The sequence below is a fragment of the Clarias gariepinus genome, chromosome 24 (genome assembly GCF_024256425.1).
Source record: "Clarias gariepinus isolate MV-2021 ecotype Netherlands chromosome 24, CGAR_prim_01v2, whole genome shotgun sequence".
NCBI classification, from domain to species: domain Eukaryota; kingdom Metazoa; phylum Chordata; class Actinopteri; order Siluriformes; family Clariidae; genus Clarias; species Clarias gariepinus.
This window is the reverse complement of record NC_071123.1, coordinates 5,912,087-5,927,738: the sequence shown is the minus strand read 5'-3', so window position 1 is coordinate 5,927,738 and position 15,652 is coordinate 5,912,087. Positions and strand designations below refer to the sequence as shown.

The 15,652-nt window shown below is 41.4% G+C and overlaps 1 protein-coding gene across 6 annotated transcripts in view; it reads right to left on the bottom strand.

Annotated features, from left to right (window-relative positions):
* Positions 1–221: 221 nt before the first annotated feature.
* The window catches only part of LOC128511884 (mediator of RNA polymerase II transcription subunit 13-like), a 100,644-nt gene continuing 85,213 nt past the window's right edge, over positions 222–15,652 (bottom strand). For 2 of the 6 annotated variants that reach the window (XM_053484901.1, XM_053484902.1), the window contains exons 10-31: positions 14,159–14,818; positions 13,866–14,073; positions 13,153–13,231; positions 12,950–13,074; positions 12,441–12,543; positions 11,751–11,971; positions 10,826–10,995; positions 9,828–10,735; positions 8,408–8,587; positions 8,056–8,279; positions 7,747–7,948; positions 6,864–7,161; positions 6,415–6,664; positions 5,982–6,170; positions 5,554–5,768; positions 5,321–5,463; positions 4,809–4,967; positions 4,533–4,697; positions 4,214–4,377; positions 3,440–3,601; positions 3,145–3,257; positions 222–2,570 (exon numbers count right to left, since the gene is read on the bottom strand). In XM_053484901.1, coding sequence (XP_053340876.1) covers positions 2,438–2,570; positions 3,145–3,257; positions 3,440–3,601; positions 4,214–4,377; positions 4,533–4,697; positions 4,809–4,967; positions 5,321–5,463; positions 5,554–5,768; positions 5,982–6,170; positions 6,415–6,664; positions 6,864–7,161; positions 7,747–7,948; positions 8,056–8,279; positions 8,408–8,587; positions 9,828–10,735; positions 10,826–10,995; positions 11,751–11,971; positions 12,441–12,543; positions 12,950–13,074; positions 13,153–13,231; positions 13,866–14,073; positions 14,159–14,818 — 5,071 coding nt within the window. In that variant the 3' untranslated portion in view covers positions 222–2,437. The remainder of the gene's footprint in view (positions 2,571–3,144; positions 3,258–3,439; positions 3,602–4,213; positions 4,378–4,532; positions 4,698–4,808; positions 4,968–5,320; positions 5,464–5,553; positions 5,769–5,981; positions 6,171–6,414; positions 6,665–6,863; positions 7,162–7,746; positions 7,949–8,055; positions 8,280–8,407; positions 8,588–9,827; positions 10,736–10,825; positions 10,996–11,750; positions 11,972–12,440; positions 12,544–12,949; positions 13,075–13,152; positions 13,232–13,865; positions 14,074–14,158; positions 14,819–15,652) is intronic. The other 4 variants (XM_053484903.1, XM_053484904.1, XM_053484905.1 and 1 more) reach the window with 4 other exon arrangements.

Genomic DNA, 15,652 nt, shown 5'->3' with positions numbered 1-15,652 from the left:
CTAGCCCATTTGACAATATAAAGTTGTAGGCACACATTGTGATATACAGGAAGCTGAAATCAGACTGCATGTCTATCATGCAATATTTATCTTCAGTTGCATAATTTAACCAGGATTTGGATGTGTTCAGACTCAAACTTGAACATGTTTCATTTACATGCAAAAATAAGGTGTGTGTTAACTTTCATGACAACAGAAAAAAAAACATAAGCCTTTAGGATTTGAATAATTTACTTTAAAAAAAGTGTAAAAGTTACAGATCCTTTTTTTTATCCCAGAGACAGATCTGCTGAATATTCAAAATGATGGTAGGTGTAACAAACCTGCCCCCAAAGTATTTGTCCTTAGTATACATAAGTCTTGGCAATGCACCCTTGGCTGTATTTGAATGAGGTGGGTATACTGTTTAATTATATCTTAAAAAAAAAATCAAAACAAAACAAAAAAAAACTTCATAGGAGTCATGAATAAAATAATTCAATAATGCCATGAAATGTACAGCTTCAAAAAATATGAAAAAAAAACACTGCTGAAAAGTGTATATACAAACATGCAAGGAAGTATACAAATTACAGGGCAACATTTTTGACCATGAATAAGAAACAGGCCTTTTTCTGACAGCTGAATTTGACATCTTTAAAGACTGCCTTACAAATAATGCATATTAGTTCAAATGTACAATATGTTTCATGTTCATATACACTGAATTCAATCTATTGCCTAGTTCAAGTTCATTTTGCAGTGATAGAAAACACTTCATAAATATATCATTTCTGCATTGTTTAGCTATTAACTTAACGCGTTAAATTAAAAAGCAAAAAAGACGAGTGTAAATTAAAAAATAGGCAACTTAATGCATTCATTTCATAAACGCTTTATACTGTTTTGTCTCATGAAAGACCTTTTTTTCTTTAAAATGTATATCCCTACACAATATTACCCTTTTGTGGTAGCTAGAAAGAGATTTGATATAAATGTAATGTATACAATGGGATATATAATATATAAATATGGCATTTTAACATTTTGTTGTACAATCGTCTTTAAAATTACCATCTCAATGCTCTCGATTTGAATTTGGAAAAAAAAAAGAAATTATCTTTTTTTTTGCTTGCAATAATAAAAATAATTCTCTGCAAAGTCTACACTATAAACAAGAGTTTAGATTTCATTGTCAAATATTAGCTGGCGAGTTTATCTACAAGAGGGTTGCGAGGAAGAAAGTGCCGTTATTAATTAACGAAGTTTGTTGCGTTCTCTCTCTCTCTCTCTCTCTCTCACTCACGGGTTCAGTTTTAAGTAGAAATTGAGAGAGAGAGATTAAGAAGAGCTTTATACAATAGATTACAAAGATGTTTTTTCTTTAAAAAAAAAAAAAGGTTTAGCTGGGCTTCTCTTGCTGGTCCATTAGCCTCCGGGCTGATTACACTGGGCTGTTTGGAGTGCGTTGGAGAGTATCTTGCATATTGGTTTCGGCCGTAGAGGAAATGAGTGTTTGATGTTCCATGAATCTTCAGGGCTTGTGGTAATATAGCTGTAGCTGAAATTTAGGCTACGTTCACATTGACAAAAACTGACATAATTTTTTTTTTGTTTTCCTTAATGGGGCTGAATTTGTGTGAATACAGTGGGCCAATCTTTTTCAAATCAGCAATAAGTCATATTTTCATATGTGTTTCTACTGTAGATTAGACAGTATCTTATAATTGGCCATTTGACATAATTGAAAGTGGTCAGATTGAGGATTTTTTCCCCCCAATAAAGATATGGGCAAATTGCAATTACAAATATGAACCTTTCAGCAAGAAAGCTCATCCAATAAGCAAAAAACTGTGCAATGTGAACATAGCGTTTAAATCAGGTCTACCAGTCAATCCACACATTTCATAGCAATGTGGGCAAGTTATAAGACAGATGATGGCAACCAGAAGTTCTCTGATGTTCTTAGCTTCCATCCTAGTGTTATTACTCAATAATTAATCCAGCCAACTTTGCTTGGGTCTTACATGGAAGAAAGCTGCAGTGGAAAAAAAAGACATTTAAAAAGTATGGCTGCCATTTGAAGCTCAATTTTCTATTCAAAAAGTGCAAGATTCAAAACCCTTTCCTCCAGACGGGACCATATTGTCCCATCCGCGGCTGAGAGTTAAAGGGTAGTGATTGTACTATGCTTATTTCTTAGATGGTTGCATGCTTTCACCCCCCAAAAAAAAGATGACTGGCCTCTATGGATAGAGCACAAGCTGCCTTCGTTGGTTCAAAGTCAAAAGCCCAGAAATCCAGAAATCCGGCCCGTAAAGAAAGGCAGTGCTAGAGCAAAGAGTTTCCCGTTCAACCTCAACCCCAAATGGTGGCTACATTTCAGAACAAATGGTCCCAATCACCCGTTTCTGAGGTGTGCGGCTGCTTCCAAAATGCCCGCCTCACTCATTTAGTCCTATAAGATGTTGAGGATGGCGTTATACATCTGTGTGAGGATGACTAAGTGCACAGGGAGGCAGGAGCGGCGGTCTTGGGTGGCCGGGCTGCAGGTTAACCAGGAGAGGGCGTTGTACTGCTCCAGCACAAACCTGTAAAACAGGTATACATTAATACAGGTGCTTTTACAACTTGAAAATTACTTTTAATCATGTTGAAGAACCAGTTTTGGATGAATATGAAAAATAATTATATAATTACAATGATCTGTTTAAAGAAATTGGGTTACGACATTGTGATATACTGTATATTCAAAGTTTCAGTTATGGTCACCATTTAATATACCGATCAGCCATAGCAATAAAACAGAAAAAACAATATGCACAGTATTGTATCGGATTCCCCTGTCCCACCAGGGTGGATCTGGCTCCTCTGGCAGGGCTCAGGATCCTTTGGGTGCTATGTCTTGCCTTGTGGGGCATCGGTGTATTGGACTTGTTTGTTCAAGGATCTGCTGGCTTGGGATCTTTTTTTGTGTTCTGGTGCCTTTCTGTCGTGGCCAGCATTGACATTTTTTCCCTGTCTTAAACTTGCACATACATCTGCTGGATCATTAGTTGCTCTGATTAATGAGTTGACAGGTTAATGGGACAGCCATTATTAACTAATGAACAGGACGAAAGTTAATCAGGCACATCAGAGACTGTGGTCCAATTTCATGCTGACCTGAGCACATCTGAAGTGGTTTTGGAGTCCAATGGATGTGGGTTCCTCTGGGACGTCTTGCTGGAGACAAGCTCGTCTGTCTGAGCTATGGAGATGTGGTGATGTAGTGAGGCCTTTGAAATAAACACAAAATAATGACATTCTGATAATTCACATTTTAATTCACATAATAAACACCCAAATTTGACTTGTTTGTGTAGGCTCTTATATTTTTTATATCTGTGTTCCATCATACTGAACTTCTTCCCTATACAGATTATTAAGGACATTTTGATAATGTTAACTTGACTCCTACCTTGAGAAAGAGCGGACACTGATTCTGCGCTTGAGGACATGAAGCCCAGAACCAGTGAGGCAGTCCTTCTGCCTGAGCGGTGGAGACATAATAGCCTAAAGCCAAAGGCTGCTGCTTCAGCTCTTCAGGAGCCTCGCGGGACAGCAACCGCTCACCCTGACTCTGTACACAAAACATTACACGGTCACACTATTTGCTTAACTAAACACACAAACAGTAGGTACATATAAATGGTTGGGCAAAATCATGAGGATCCTGCTATGGTTTAAAGGCATGTCACTTTTTGTCCACTAAGGGAGAATCTGGAGCTTCAAAAAATATAGTAATTGTGTCTACAGAATAACAGAAAAGCATTTGCTCCACCATCTGAAAATCGCTAAGTTGAATCCTGATAGCTGGAGAATAGGAATTAAAATAACCTATTGCCTTGCCGATCATGGCTGTTGCGAGATATGTAAGGGAATAGCATATTTTAAGTGTATTAAGTGTAATTACATTGGCTTGTTGGATTGATTCCTGTGCCTCATCATGTGCCATCACTAGTGCTTGAAGATTCCCACAAGTCGGACTGTTACCCGGATACACTGGAGACCTTTTCTATGACTGTTAAATAATATGTCTCCCTGGTAATAATAATGTATTGAAATAAGTGTGTTAATGCAAACCTATGAGTTAAATTAGAAAACTAATCCACACCTCCCACAAGGTTTCGACAGCACTATGGTTTAACTCAGGTGTGAAGTGTTAACGTGTCGCGTAGAAACAGATGCTAACCCGAGTGTGAGGGAAGTGGGAGCCCACCCCCAGACCAGAGGGGGAACCAGGGGAAGGCACAGGCGAGGTGTTAGGGGAAGCGTGAAGGTTTCCGGTGATCAGCATCATATCATGCTCAATATCTTTCTCCAGGTCGTCTGTGAACGGCAGGCCGAATATATCATCTAGAAAGGTTAGGACAAAAAAATAAATAAATTGTGAGTCAGTCTGTAGGTGCAAAGCTTCTTCGGCTGCTAGCATTACAGAGTGAAGGTTTTACGGAAAATAGCATTGTGGCTAGTTACTGTTTGTAATGATTTCAAATACAGGTTTTGTGTACCTGGGTTGTCCTCAGTAGGATAGGAACTTGGGGCCACTTGCGTGGTGGAGGAAGTTGGAAAGACCAAGATGTGGGTACAGGAAGCATCCTGTGGGGTGTTGAGCTGAGACGTCTGCAAGTTGAGAGCTGTGCTGCGGCCAAACACCGAACCCATGGTCACAGCATCTGTAAACACACAAGAATAAACTTTCTTTATTGCCAGATATGTATTGAAGAAAATGTGCATTTAATACTCGGGCTGTTCATCATACGGTCTTCAAATGTAACAGTTTTTACCTGGCATGACCACAAAGGACCCTTGGGGCTCCATGGAAACCAGGCAGGCACTGAGGATAGATGGCGAATCGGCAGCTGAAATGCCACACATGCGGCATGCATCACGCAGCTGTCTGCTAATCGAGTGCAGAGAGTGTTCACCCAGCAACACACTCCAGTCTTGCATGAGAGACAGAGCACAAGGTTAATTACTAACAGTCTACTGTAAAGTATTAGCTAGATGTTAATATTGTCATTTGACTTCGATAATACTTAGAACTACTATGAAATGGACTTTCAGAACATGGAGACCGAAATGCTAACAGTGAGTCTATTTTAAAGAACCATTACTAGTGATAGACAAAATCATGATATTACTGAAACTTGAACAACAACGGGACTAATGTAACTGAGTCAGAATTAAAATATTGGGACCAATAGCCAGTACTTGAGGAATACCATAATTTTAACCAAAAGTAGGTTATATAGTGTAATGTAGAAGACACAAACACTGGCTGAATCTAAGAACAAACCTTTCAGCTCGCCATGACCTAACCGCCCCAAGCGTCCGATCACAATCCTCCAAGGAATTGCTGTCATTTGGATGATACCAATGCACCACTCCCACAGTTTCTGCAGGCCTATTTTGCGTGGGGAAAACTTGGGGCGACGAGACCTACATGCCAAAAACTTTGTGTTACTTCTCATGATCTTCATAAGCTAGTAATAATCATCATAAACTAATGTGCTTTGCAGAAGGTCTGACCTGTTAGGGACATCAATGTTGATAATGCAGGTCTCTAGGAGCTCCCCTTGCTGATCGGTGCAAGAAACAAGGATCCAGCGCTGGTCATGGGACAGGCAATATCCGACAAAGAGCACATTGTAGCGGGCGGTAGCTTCCTCACCTACTTCTGGTTGCTTAGTGCGCAGGGGGGCCAGGACAAATGGAGGAGAGTACAGTTGCATAGAGCTGGGGTTCTGCAAAGGAGACAGATAATTAAGTTAAGTTACTTCAGCAGAAGGAGATGAAAAGATAGGTAGTGCTCGGCCAAACCAAGGGCCACCACAATTTTGTTTAAAAGAAAGAGTAACATTTTTAGTAGGAATACGCTTAAAGCAGGATTCTAAAGGCTTCAATGAACAAAAAAGGATTAATTAAAGTATTTTTATTTTCATTAGTCTTCGCCATACCGTCACACTCTTAAATAAAGAGCCGATGGTCGCAGCTGGACCAAAGCCTGTAAGGGATTTGATGTGCGTCTGCGTAGGAAGTCGGCGTCTGCACTGCGAGTGGGCAGAGAAAGCCAAAGACCGCAGGTGCTGCAGGTACAGAGGACTTTCGCCACTGGCTGGCTGTAATAGATACTGACATGGCACCACCTAAAATGCAGAAAAGTTGATGATTTAAAAAAAAAAACCTTAACCTTAGGTTTCAGAGCATTAAAGACTCAGCATTATAAAAGGGTCTACTGCAGATAGCCGAACATACAGTATACTGTAGCTTAATACTGTGACAGCCTATGATAACAAAGAAATGTGCAGAATATCCAGACATATCACATAACCAATAATTGGCATATTTCTAAACTGAATACTGTATATGGATGCTTTCCAGTGTTCTGACCTGTAGCACCAGCGCTGGCTGTATGTTCTCTGGCAGTGTGCTTAGCATATCTGTGTAGCAACGCAAAAGTGCCAGCAACCACATGCTCCGTGACTCCACCTCTTCGGCCTCCTCTTCCTCCCCTGACCCCACCCCTGAGCCTGAGCACAAAAAGGGGTCAACCAGGTACAGCACTACGGATGGGGGGTAGGCGTGGCTATCCGCAGACTGTGCTGCCGTCGGAATTCCGATTCGCTCTCGCTCTGCCAAGCTGTTAGGGAAACATTCGAATGCCTCTGTTTATACATAGATAGATTATTTATACATAAGTTCATGCAAAATTAATCTTATAATATACACCTTGGATATACATAATAAGGAAGAGCAGAGGTCACCTTGTAAATATGATAGGTTACTTTCATTTGTTTGAATAATTAATTACAATGGAGATATACAGTATAAACCCTCACCTCTCAGCACTCTCTGTCGGATGGCTCTGCTGGTTTGGCGTTGTGTTAGGGACGCTTTGTGTATCTGCACCTTCAGTGTTGGCCTGGCCCGTGCTGGTACTCGTTGGCGTGGGAGTGTTTCCTGATCCAGGGACTCCTGCTGCTGCTGTTGTTGCTGCTGCTGCTGATGTTGATGTTTCTCCTTCAGGGGCCCCAGAGCCAGGGTTTGTCTGGGCGGAAGGAGCAGGAGCGAGGCTAGGCTGAGGCTTTGGGGGCTGAAGGAGACTGCTGTCTAATGACAGAGTAGCGAGCTGTGGGGCTGGAGAATGAAAAGATTTTTTGGATTAACCACCACACCTGGCTTTTTAAATAAGCTAAAGATCATCAGCTTTTTAAGGATATTATAACTTGGTCACTTTCCAACTCCCACCCACTCTCCGCTATCATTTAACATCTGCCAAATGGAAAGGGTAAAGGTTAAGAGGTACTTCTTTTAAAACAGCCAATTTCACAATGATAGGGTGAATGCTTTCCTTTTTCATGGTATCCGTAATTTTTTAGATATCTTGTAGTAGCAAGGCCCCAGGCCACTCGATATTACTAGGCATTAAAACTGAAAATCAAAAATGCAGGGTAGCGGTGGACTGATGGTTAAGACTGTGAGTTACTGATCAGTAGGTGGGGGGCTTCTGGCAAGATGCCACTCTTGAACAAACACCTTAACCCAGGGGTACTATATCTCAGTATGCTTTGGCTTAAACTTTCAAATAAACCAGAATCCAAAAAAAAATTATTTTTATATATGACAAAAAAAAGGCATCACTTCTCTTATACTTTTTTAGCCCATGGCTTTATTTTTGATGTAGCAAATAAAAAAAAAAAAAAGGTGCTGAGGTAGATTTACCTAATTTCTGCTTGCACGTTTGGGCATAGAGCTTGAGTTTGTTTAGTTGATCCTCTCGATATTGACCTGCCCATGGGCCAGTCATCCATTCATCCACTTCTCCTCCATTCTCCTCCAGCTTCTCAGATTCCATCTGTCCCACTGGTACTACACCATCTCTGGACACCCGGGCCAGTGGATGGTGCTTCCCCAAACGACACGACTAAAATACAACCAGAAGAAAAAATTGGAAAAGTTGGCAAAGTGTGTTACCATAAGACACCATCTAATATGATTTGTCTGAGAAATACGTAAAGATGACTCTAATACCTCATACACAGCACTAAGCTCCTGAAAAAAGGTTCTGGCTCCAGCAAGCAGGATGTCATTATCAGGGCAGAGAACTAGGAAAGCAACATCTCTCTGACCCCCATAGGGCTCCAGAAGTAATTTCTCCCAAAAGGGCAGAGCCAGAGGGGACAGGGCCAGGAAATCTCGGTCATACCCCAACAGCAGTGTGGGAATGGGGAGCGGCTCTGGTGATTCCTCAGAACCTAGGGGTCCAAGCACATGTTTACAAAACATTTATGGATTTTATCCAAAATCACAGAAGGAAAGATAAAAGTCACTTTAAAACAAGGGATATACCTTTTGCATATAGAGATAACCATTTCAGACTCACCGTAAGAACCTCGTCCAGCCATTTTGTGGAACTGCTGCCACGTGAGTGGGCCCTGAACGTGCTGAATGTTCTCCCAGGTCCGGCCAGTTCGCTTCTTCTGAATGGCATCTTGTAAAAAGGGCTGCAGGGACAGCAGCATGCGTACTACATCCTGAGAGGACAGCATGCTGATATCCAACACTGTGGAAGCACACACATTATATGATAATTCAGCCAAGTGCAAAAAACTGCATCACAGCATTGCAATGACAATGTGCGGAGGTGAGTCAAAAATTATCCGCACTCTGAGTATATTAAAACTTTATTTTTTCCGCACTGTGATTTGTACAAAAGAAGATCATTTCATGGTCTGAGGGTGTACCTGGTGCTGAAAAAACAGAAAAGCATAACCAGAAGTGTTTGGATATCTGCAATTAAACGAACTTGGACCGATACTCTAAGGACACTGAAAGTTTTCTGAAGAGAATAATTACTAGATTCATCACTACGAGCCTTAGAGTAAACGGCAGCGTATAAAATGGAAACATTCTCAGACCAAGAAAAAGTAAAAAAAATCAGTCATCAGCTGGAAAATTTATGCTTATAGTTTCCTGGGATTCTCCAAGGTCAGTATTGTAACATCATTGAGAAAAAGGTTAAACAATCAACAGGTCTTGTTACAGTAAGATGCTTATTAATGAGCTAAGGCCTAAACTTCGGATTAAATGCAGATGCTTGAAATCCAAGGGTGTCATGAACTTGCATGACAATGCATATCTGCACGCTTGCATATCTGCCTACACCCGGACAAAAACTTTGTTTTGAGGTGTTAAAGCATCTATAGTTTGCTATAGTTCTGGTCTTGCTCCATCAGACCTTCACCTGTTTGGTCCCCTGAAAGCAGTCCTACAAGGACAAAGATTTACTTCTGAAGATTAAGTGAAGACAGCAGTGCATTCGTGGCTCACAGCTCAGCCTTAAACATTTTTTTAATGAGGAAATATGAAAGCTTGATGGACAAAGCCTATTCGAAAGCATGAAAAAAATATGTATTTGTGTTTTATAAAAATGAATTCTACAGCCAGAGTGGGCATAATTTTTGACTCATCCTCATTTTATACATAATGATCAAGAAGTTATTTGGTATTCCGCCAAACACGTTGAATTATTAGTGCCTGAAGATCTGCATATTAATAAAATTAAAATGAAGCTAATAAATAAATAAAGCCAAACCTTCTTTACTTCATGCAATACACATGCATAGTGCAGAACTGATAATGCTATGAACAGACCAGTAACTAGTTTTAATTTCGATCTGGCGAAGAAGCAATCCTGGGAACACCCCTGTGGTGTGCGACGGTACATTGTTCCATTTTGTTGGAATGAAACTGTTATTTTTCTCTATATATTGTCAAGCTGATTGGTGTGACTGAATATTTACCATTAGTGTGAGGCCAGGAATGAAGGGCGCTGCTCCTCACTAACGCCTGCTCCACTTTCCCACCAGCTGCATTGTCGACATACTGCAACCCCTGCACAAGAGCGTTGTAACACTCCACACATGCATCGCTACTGTCTGCCCACAGCCGATCAGCCACCCAGCTCTGCAACAGTGCCCTCTGCCTGCTACGGCAAGAACAAGCAGCAGGACTATGCAGTGATGCCACGGACAAAATAGGCTGAGAACACTGCTCCTGAATCAATTCTAACACCTCCATTGGTGTCTGCTCCTGAGCCCGCTTCCCACCAGTAGGCGTGTCCCTTCTGCCCAGTGCCAGCCTTCTTTCAGCTGCCCGTCCGGCCTCCGAGCCACGTCCAAAGATGTCCAACTCATCCTCCAGAAAAAGTCCAGCACCATGCGCCAGACGTCGGTTAGCGATGGCGCTGAAGCCACACATACAGCGATACTGATCCTCACGGGTGGAGTCAGGGATATAAATACCCACATCAGCACCCTTCACGTTCATATTGCAAGCACAGATGCAGCAGCTGTCAAAGCTTCGATCCTTAAACACATCCAGGACAGAATCAGAGAGGAGGAGGATGACGTAGAGGCTGTGCGCCTCTGGCAAAACCGGCCCCGATGCCAGAGGCTCCACCGAACTCAGGGGTAGACCAGTGGATGGTGTGGAGATGGGCGAGCTCAACTCTGTACCATCCTGCTTTATCGAGCCCTGCCCACTGGCAGTGCCTACACCACGTGGGGTGCGCGGGGTGCGTGGAGTGGGGACAGAGAAACGTGGTGTCGCTGGTGAAGGCAAGACTCCACCCGCTGTGCCAACAGAAGCGGTACCGGTGCTCATCTGGGCGTAGTCTTGGTCCTGCAGAGCACCAATGCTGGGAACATTACTGTAGAGAGAGGAAAGAGAGATGCTATTACAGATCTGATACAAAGAACCATCTATGTTTTGCAAAAATGTATGCAGTCATCAAGCTTACACATATCCATCTCGTACGAAAGAAGTTTGGTTGGGAAGGCAGTAGGGCTCCATCTTCGGAAGCATGGACCATGACGGTCTATAGTAGCACTGCTCAGGGATCTTCAGAGGGGCAAGACATTGGCTGGGTAATGTCCGAAGGGGGGCAAACATTGAACAACCCATCTGTGGCTGGACAGATTGAGAACATGGTACAGAAATTTTACAACTAAATCACTTGGATGATGGATTTCCAATTATGATCGGTCAAAAGTTGTTCCTTAATTTTTAATAATATCAGCTCTAAAGGTTATTAAGCTGCAAGGGGAATCACAAGTTCATGTAAATGTGCTTTTTGTAATATGTTGATATTTCTAAAGTAGAGTTAAAGTTGGCATTTCTCAAACTTATTCAGAGGGACTGGTACAGCAATCAAAGGCTAATAATAAAACTTGATTTTACAGTAACAGTGTAACAAATGTTTGTTAAATATAATCTTTGATATTTTTAAGTTTTCTATATGCAGTAGTGAGGAAAGCACACAAATCCTACACTAGAGTAAAAGTAGAGAAGTCATCCAACTTTCAAATTTACTTGTATTAAAAACTCTAGGTACAAAAGTAACCTCTAATAAAAAATACTCAAGTACAAATACATGAAATATGTACTTAAGTACGATAACGAAATAAATGTACTCGGGTAGCTCCCACCTCTGTCTATAAATAGAGGCAAAGTGCTGTGATATTAATGGAATAGACCATTATGAAAAATAATCGACTCATTAAGTCCCATCACTTTTATTCCTTACATGCAATTCTCATGATCATTCTTGATTAAGAGACCATAAAGGTGTTTTAGATGTGTGTGTGTGTGTGTGTGTGTGTGTGTGTGTGTGTGTGTGTGTGTGTGCGTGTTATTAAAAAAAACCCTCAAGGTCTTATACACACCCGTATGTCCTCTGCTTTAGGGCTTGTCACACTCTCATCCATCTCAGACCTGAAGTCACTAAGCTGGCTGTTGGTGTGTGTGTTGAGGGTATGCTCGTGTCCTGCTAAGGGTGCAGGGGTTTCTTGACTGGGTGTGTCTCGGTAGGTTGTGATTGGCGAGAATGCTGGGTGCTGCTCCAGAGACGGAGGAGTGGGAAACATCCGCTGAAGCTCTGCTACTGCTGAGATGAGTAAGACAGAGCGAGCGTAAGAGGGTATAATCCAGGCAACAACAACAAAAAAGCAAGGTTAGAAAAGTGTTATCAGGCTTATTCAGGAAATTTAGAGCAGATTTATAAAATGTGTGTTAAAAATTATGTTGTGTAGTTTCCAAATTAGGGTTGGAAAGAAAGATATACCAGAGTGGCTCAAATTCAATAATACGGTGATTAAACTATGGAATGTATTTATAAAAAAATAATAAATCCTGCATCCTAATCTAATTTCAGAGCCGATGGCTTATTGGTGTTTGAGTTTGTCACCGGTTGTATTGATGTTGAACCACCTGGATTTGTTGTCTTTACCAAATAAATGTATTACGATTTAAAATGTAATGCCAATACTTTCTCATGTCAATACATTCTCATGTTGTGATTTTAGTATAAGTGCATATGGAATATAACAACAACAAAATCTCTAAACATGGCATACTTGAGGGATATGGCACTGCTACTCTCCCATCAATCCCCAGGGGGCGCTCTTCAGCTCCTGGCACCATAGTCTTTGATGGCTGCTGATGATTAGGAAAAGTAGTCTGAAAAGAACAAATTGAACAATCTTCTAGCTATTCTAAATAATCGTAAGAATCTCGTCCGAAACTGCTAAACAGGAATTTGTTAAAAGAAATAATATCATAAATCATACTGCATTAAAATCTTAAAAGAATGCAACTAGTAACCGTGACAACACAAAGAACTACATAAGTAATTGTCATGCCCTGCATCTCTGCTTAAGATACTCCACTCATGATCACATGACTTCACAGCCAAGCTCCTAAACCTTGCACTCTGTCATGAAAGTAATTAAGCCCCTAATCCGCCACTACATTTTCTAAACACTTGGCATAGTTAAACTATCACAGTATAAAATCGATCGCAGAATTTTTTTGTGACTATCTATTTTAGGGGGGTATAATATTGATGTCCTAAACAGTCACTCACTCCCAGATCATCTTCCTCCTCCCCAAAGATGTTTTCCAAGTCAGATATGAGCACTATCAGATCTTTTTCTCTCGTCAGAGGCGGGTTGGCTTTTCCCCCAGTCTCGTCCTGAGCCAATTCCTCTCCTGGAACAAGACAGCATTCAATGTGAGTGTCTGCAGCTCCTGAATTATGCATGGATGATTCGCAGACTGCAGACTCACCGAATTTAGGAGCAGAGCTGAAAATGGACATGGCGTCTTTACCTTCAGGGACCGCGCTGTTGCCATTGACCTCCTCTCCCTTAAAAACATACACATATTCAATTCATCCAAACTTTGACAAACTAAATAACAAAATGCAGACCTGTGTAAATGTATTATAAATGTCTTTTGGAACAAATTGTATGAAATATATATGTGGTATAATGTGGACTTTTATTATGACCTTCATTTTTTCTTTAGTATTTTTCATCTTAATATCTCTTATTGAAGTAAAATTATGTACTGTGCTATTATATCCTCACATCCCACATAACATCTTACAATAAAGTCTGTGTTAAATTGTTATGAGATAACAACTCTTAACAGTCCCTCATGTGTCAGTGTTTTGTTTTTATTGCTGCGTCCCTATTCCAGAAAAAAGAAAATGATACACCCTCATATTTGCTAGATGTACAAAACACACTGCCCGGAGCCCCCCCAAAAAAAGAGAGTCACCACCTGGATGTAATAAAGCAAATAGGTAAGAGCTGTCCATAGGATAATTACTGTAGTGATTAATATGGTTCATCTGGCAATGATTAAATGATTATCCTCGCAAAAGAAATGTGGTCGGAAAGGTGTACAAGAGCAGCGATGCTCTACAGCTTAGAGACAGTGGCACTGAAGAAAAGGCATTGGAAATATTTATTGTGCAAAACAGACACCCTCCTGACCTTCGATTTCCGACTGGGATCTCGACTCTTCAGTCTTTTGGAAGTGGGAAAGCTGTACTCAATGTCCCCTTCCTTGAAGTCATAGGGATCCTCGCCAGCTTCCCCAAGTACTTCAACCCCCGTCTGCTGCAAGAATCCCAGAGTGCTTATGTGCTCCTGGAGCCGCTCTTCTGAAATCTTAAACCTCTTGTGCGTCTGTGCAAAAAAACTGCCCACAAAAACAAGGTAATTTATACCTGCAGTAGATCTAAGCATTAAGCACTAAATCATGTCTGTGTGTGTGCAATATATACCTCTTCAAGGCAGTTCCTTCACCCTCAGCTCTGATCTCCACCATATCATAGGGCAAATCTGATGGCTTAAAGTCAAATTTGTCTATCTTGGGAATCCGATAACTCCTCCACCAGCCCCCACTGGCTTCTCTGGGCACGAGAGAGGCTGTATACAGAGCAGTGTCACTAATTTCCGAGACTGTAGGCAAAGAAGTGCCCTCTAGGCATTGGGAAACATCCATGGGTGCCTCCAGAACCTCGGGGTCCTGCACCCTAGGATGTGGGCTTAGTGTAGGTGGTAGTGGAGATACTGGTGAATGGAGGAGAGACTCAGGCCCTTTCCTGCCACTAAACAATGGCTTAGAGTATTTGCAGCCAGGTAATGTATCCAGAGAAGTGTCCAAGGCTGTGAGTACCAGTTGGGGTCCGGGAGGTGCATCCTGCTCCGGGCATGGCTGCTGGTCTACAGAGAGGCGGTGGTGGAAGGGAGTTATGGCTGCCCGTTTGGGAACTTTATCAGACTTGTCTGCTTTGTCGGTAGTCTTGTTTTTCGCTGTTGAAGGTGGGGGTAAAGAGGAGGATAAAGAGGAAGAGCTGGAAGAGGAAGAGGTGTTTGTATTTGGCTGGGAATTGGCAGAGAAGCCATTTGCTTGCTGCTGCTGCTTCGACTGCTGCCTCAACCTTCAAGAAGAAAAAGAAAAAAGGTTGAGCAAACAGTGGCATATTGTATTAAATCCATTAGGCCACTCAACCCCAGGCCCATATGTTGAACTTTCTGTATAGCTGGTAAAAATTTGTGCCAAAAATCAGTGCAAAATGTAATGAATGACTAATCCATTGGGACCGTTTTGTAGCCTGATGTCCTGGATTCTTGTGAAGATTAATGACTAATGACAACAATTATAGCTCAAGACATGGATAGATTAAAACTTTGCTATAGATTTTGCGCAAGATAATGACACTAGTCGACAGAAAAATGTATGTGCACCACCACAATAGTTTTGAAATGAGGCTGTCAAGATGTCACTCGTTGCTTTACCAGGGCTTTACTGCTGCTGATTTTAGTTGTTACATGAAAAGTGAAAAGCATGAGCAGGTGACTGACTCAATCCTTTAAGAATATTCAATTTCCAGCTCTTTGCACTTTAGAATTTATCCTGCTACTTCTACCAGCAGTCAGGTCATCAATAAACACCAGTGACCCAGTTCCACTAGCAGCCACACATGCCCATGCTATAACACGTCCTATGCCTCCTTTATACATGACAGATGATATGGTATGCTTTGGAACATGAGCTCTTCTTTTCCTTTTCCATTATCTTCTCTCCAATCATTCTGGCATAAGCTATCTATTCCTTTTAAGAACGTGGCAAATTGTTGACTACTCCTGTTCTCGGTTTCTACTGTTTCTGCTCTTTCTCTCTAATAGGTCTTTTATTGTTCAGCTTAAAAATGGCCTCCATCACTTGCATTAGCACCTCTATGGGGCTGTATATTCAGAACTGCCCATCAAAC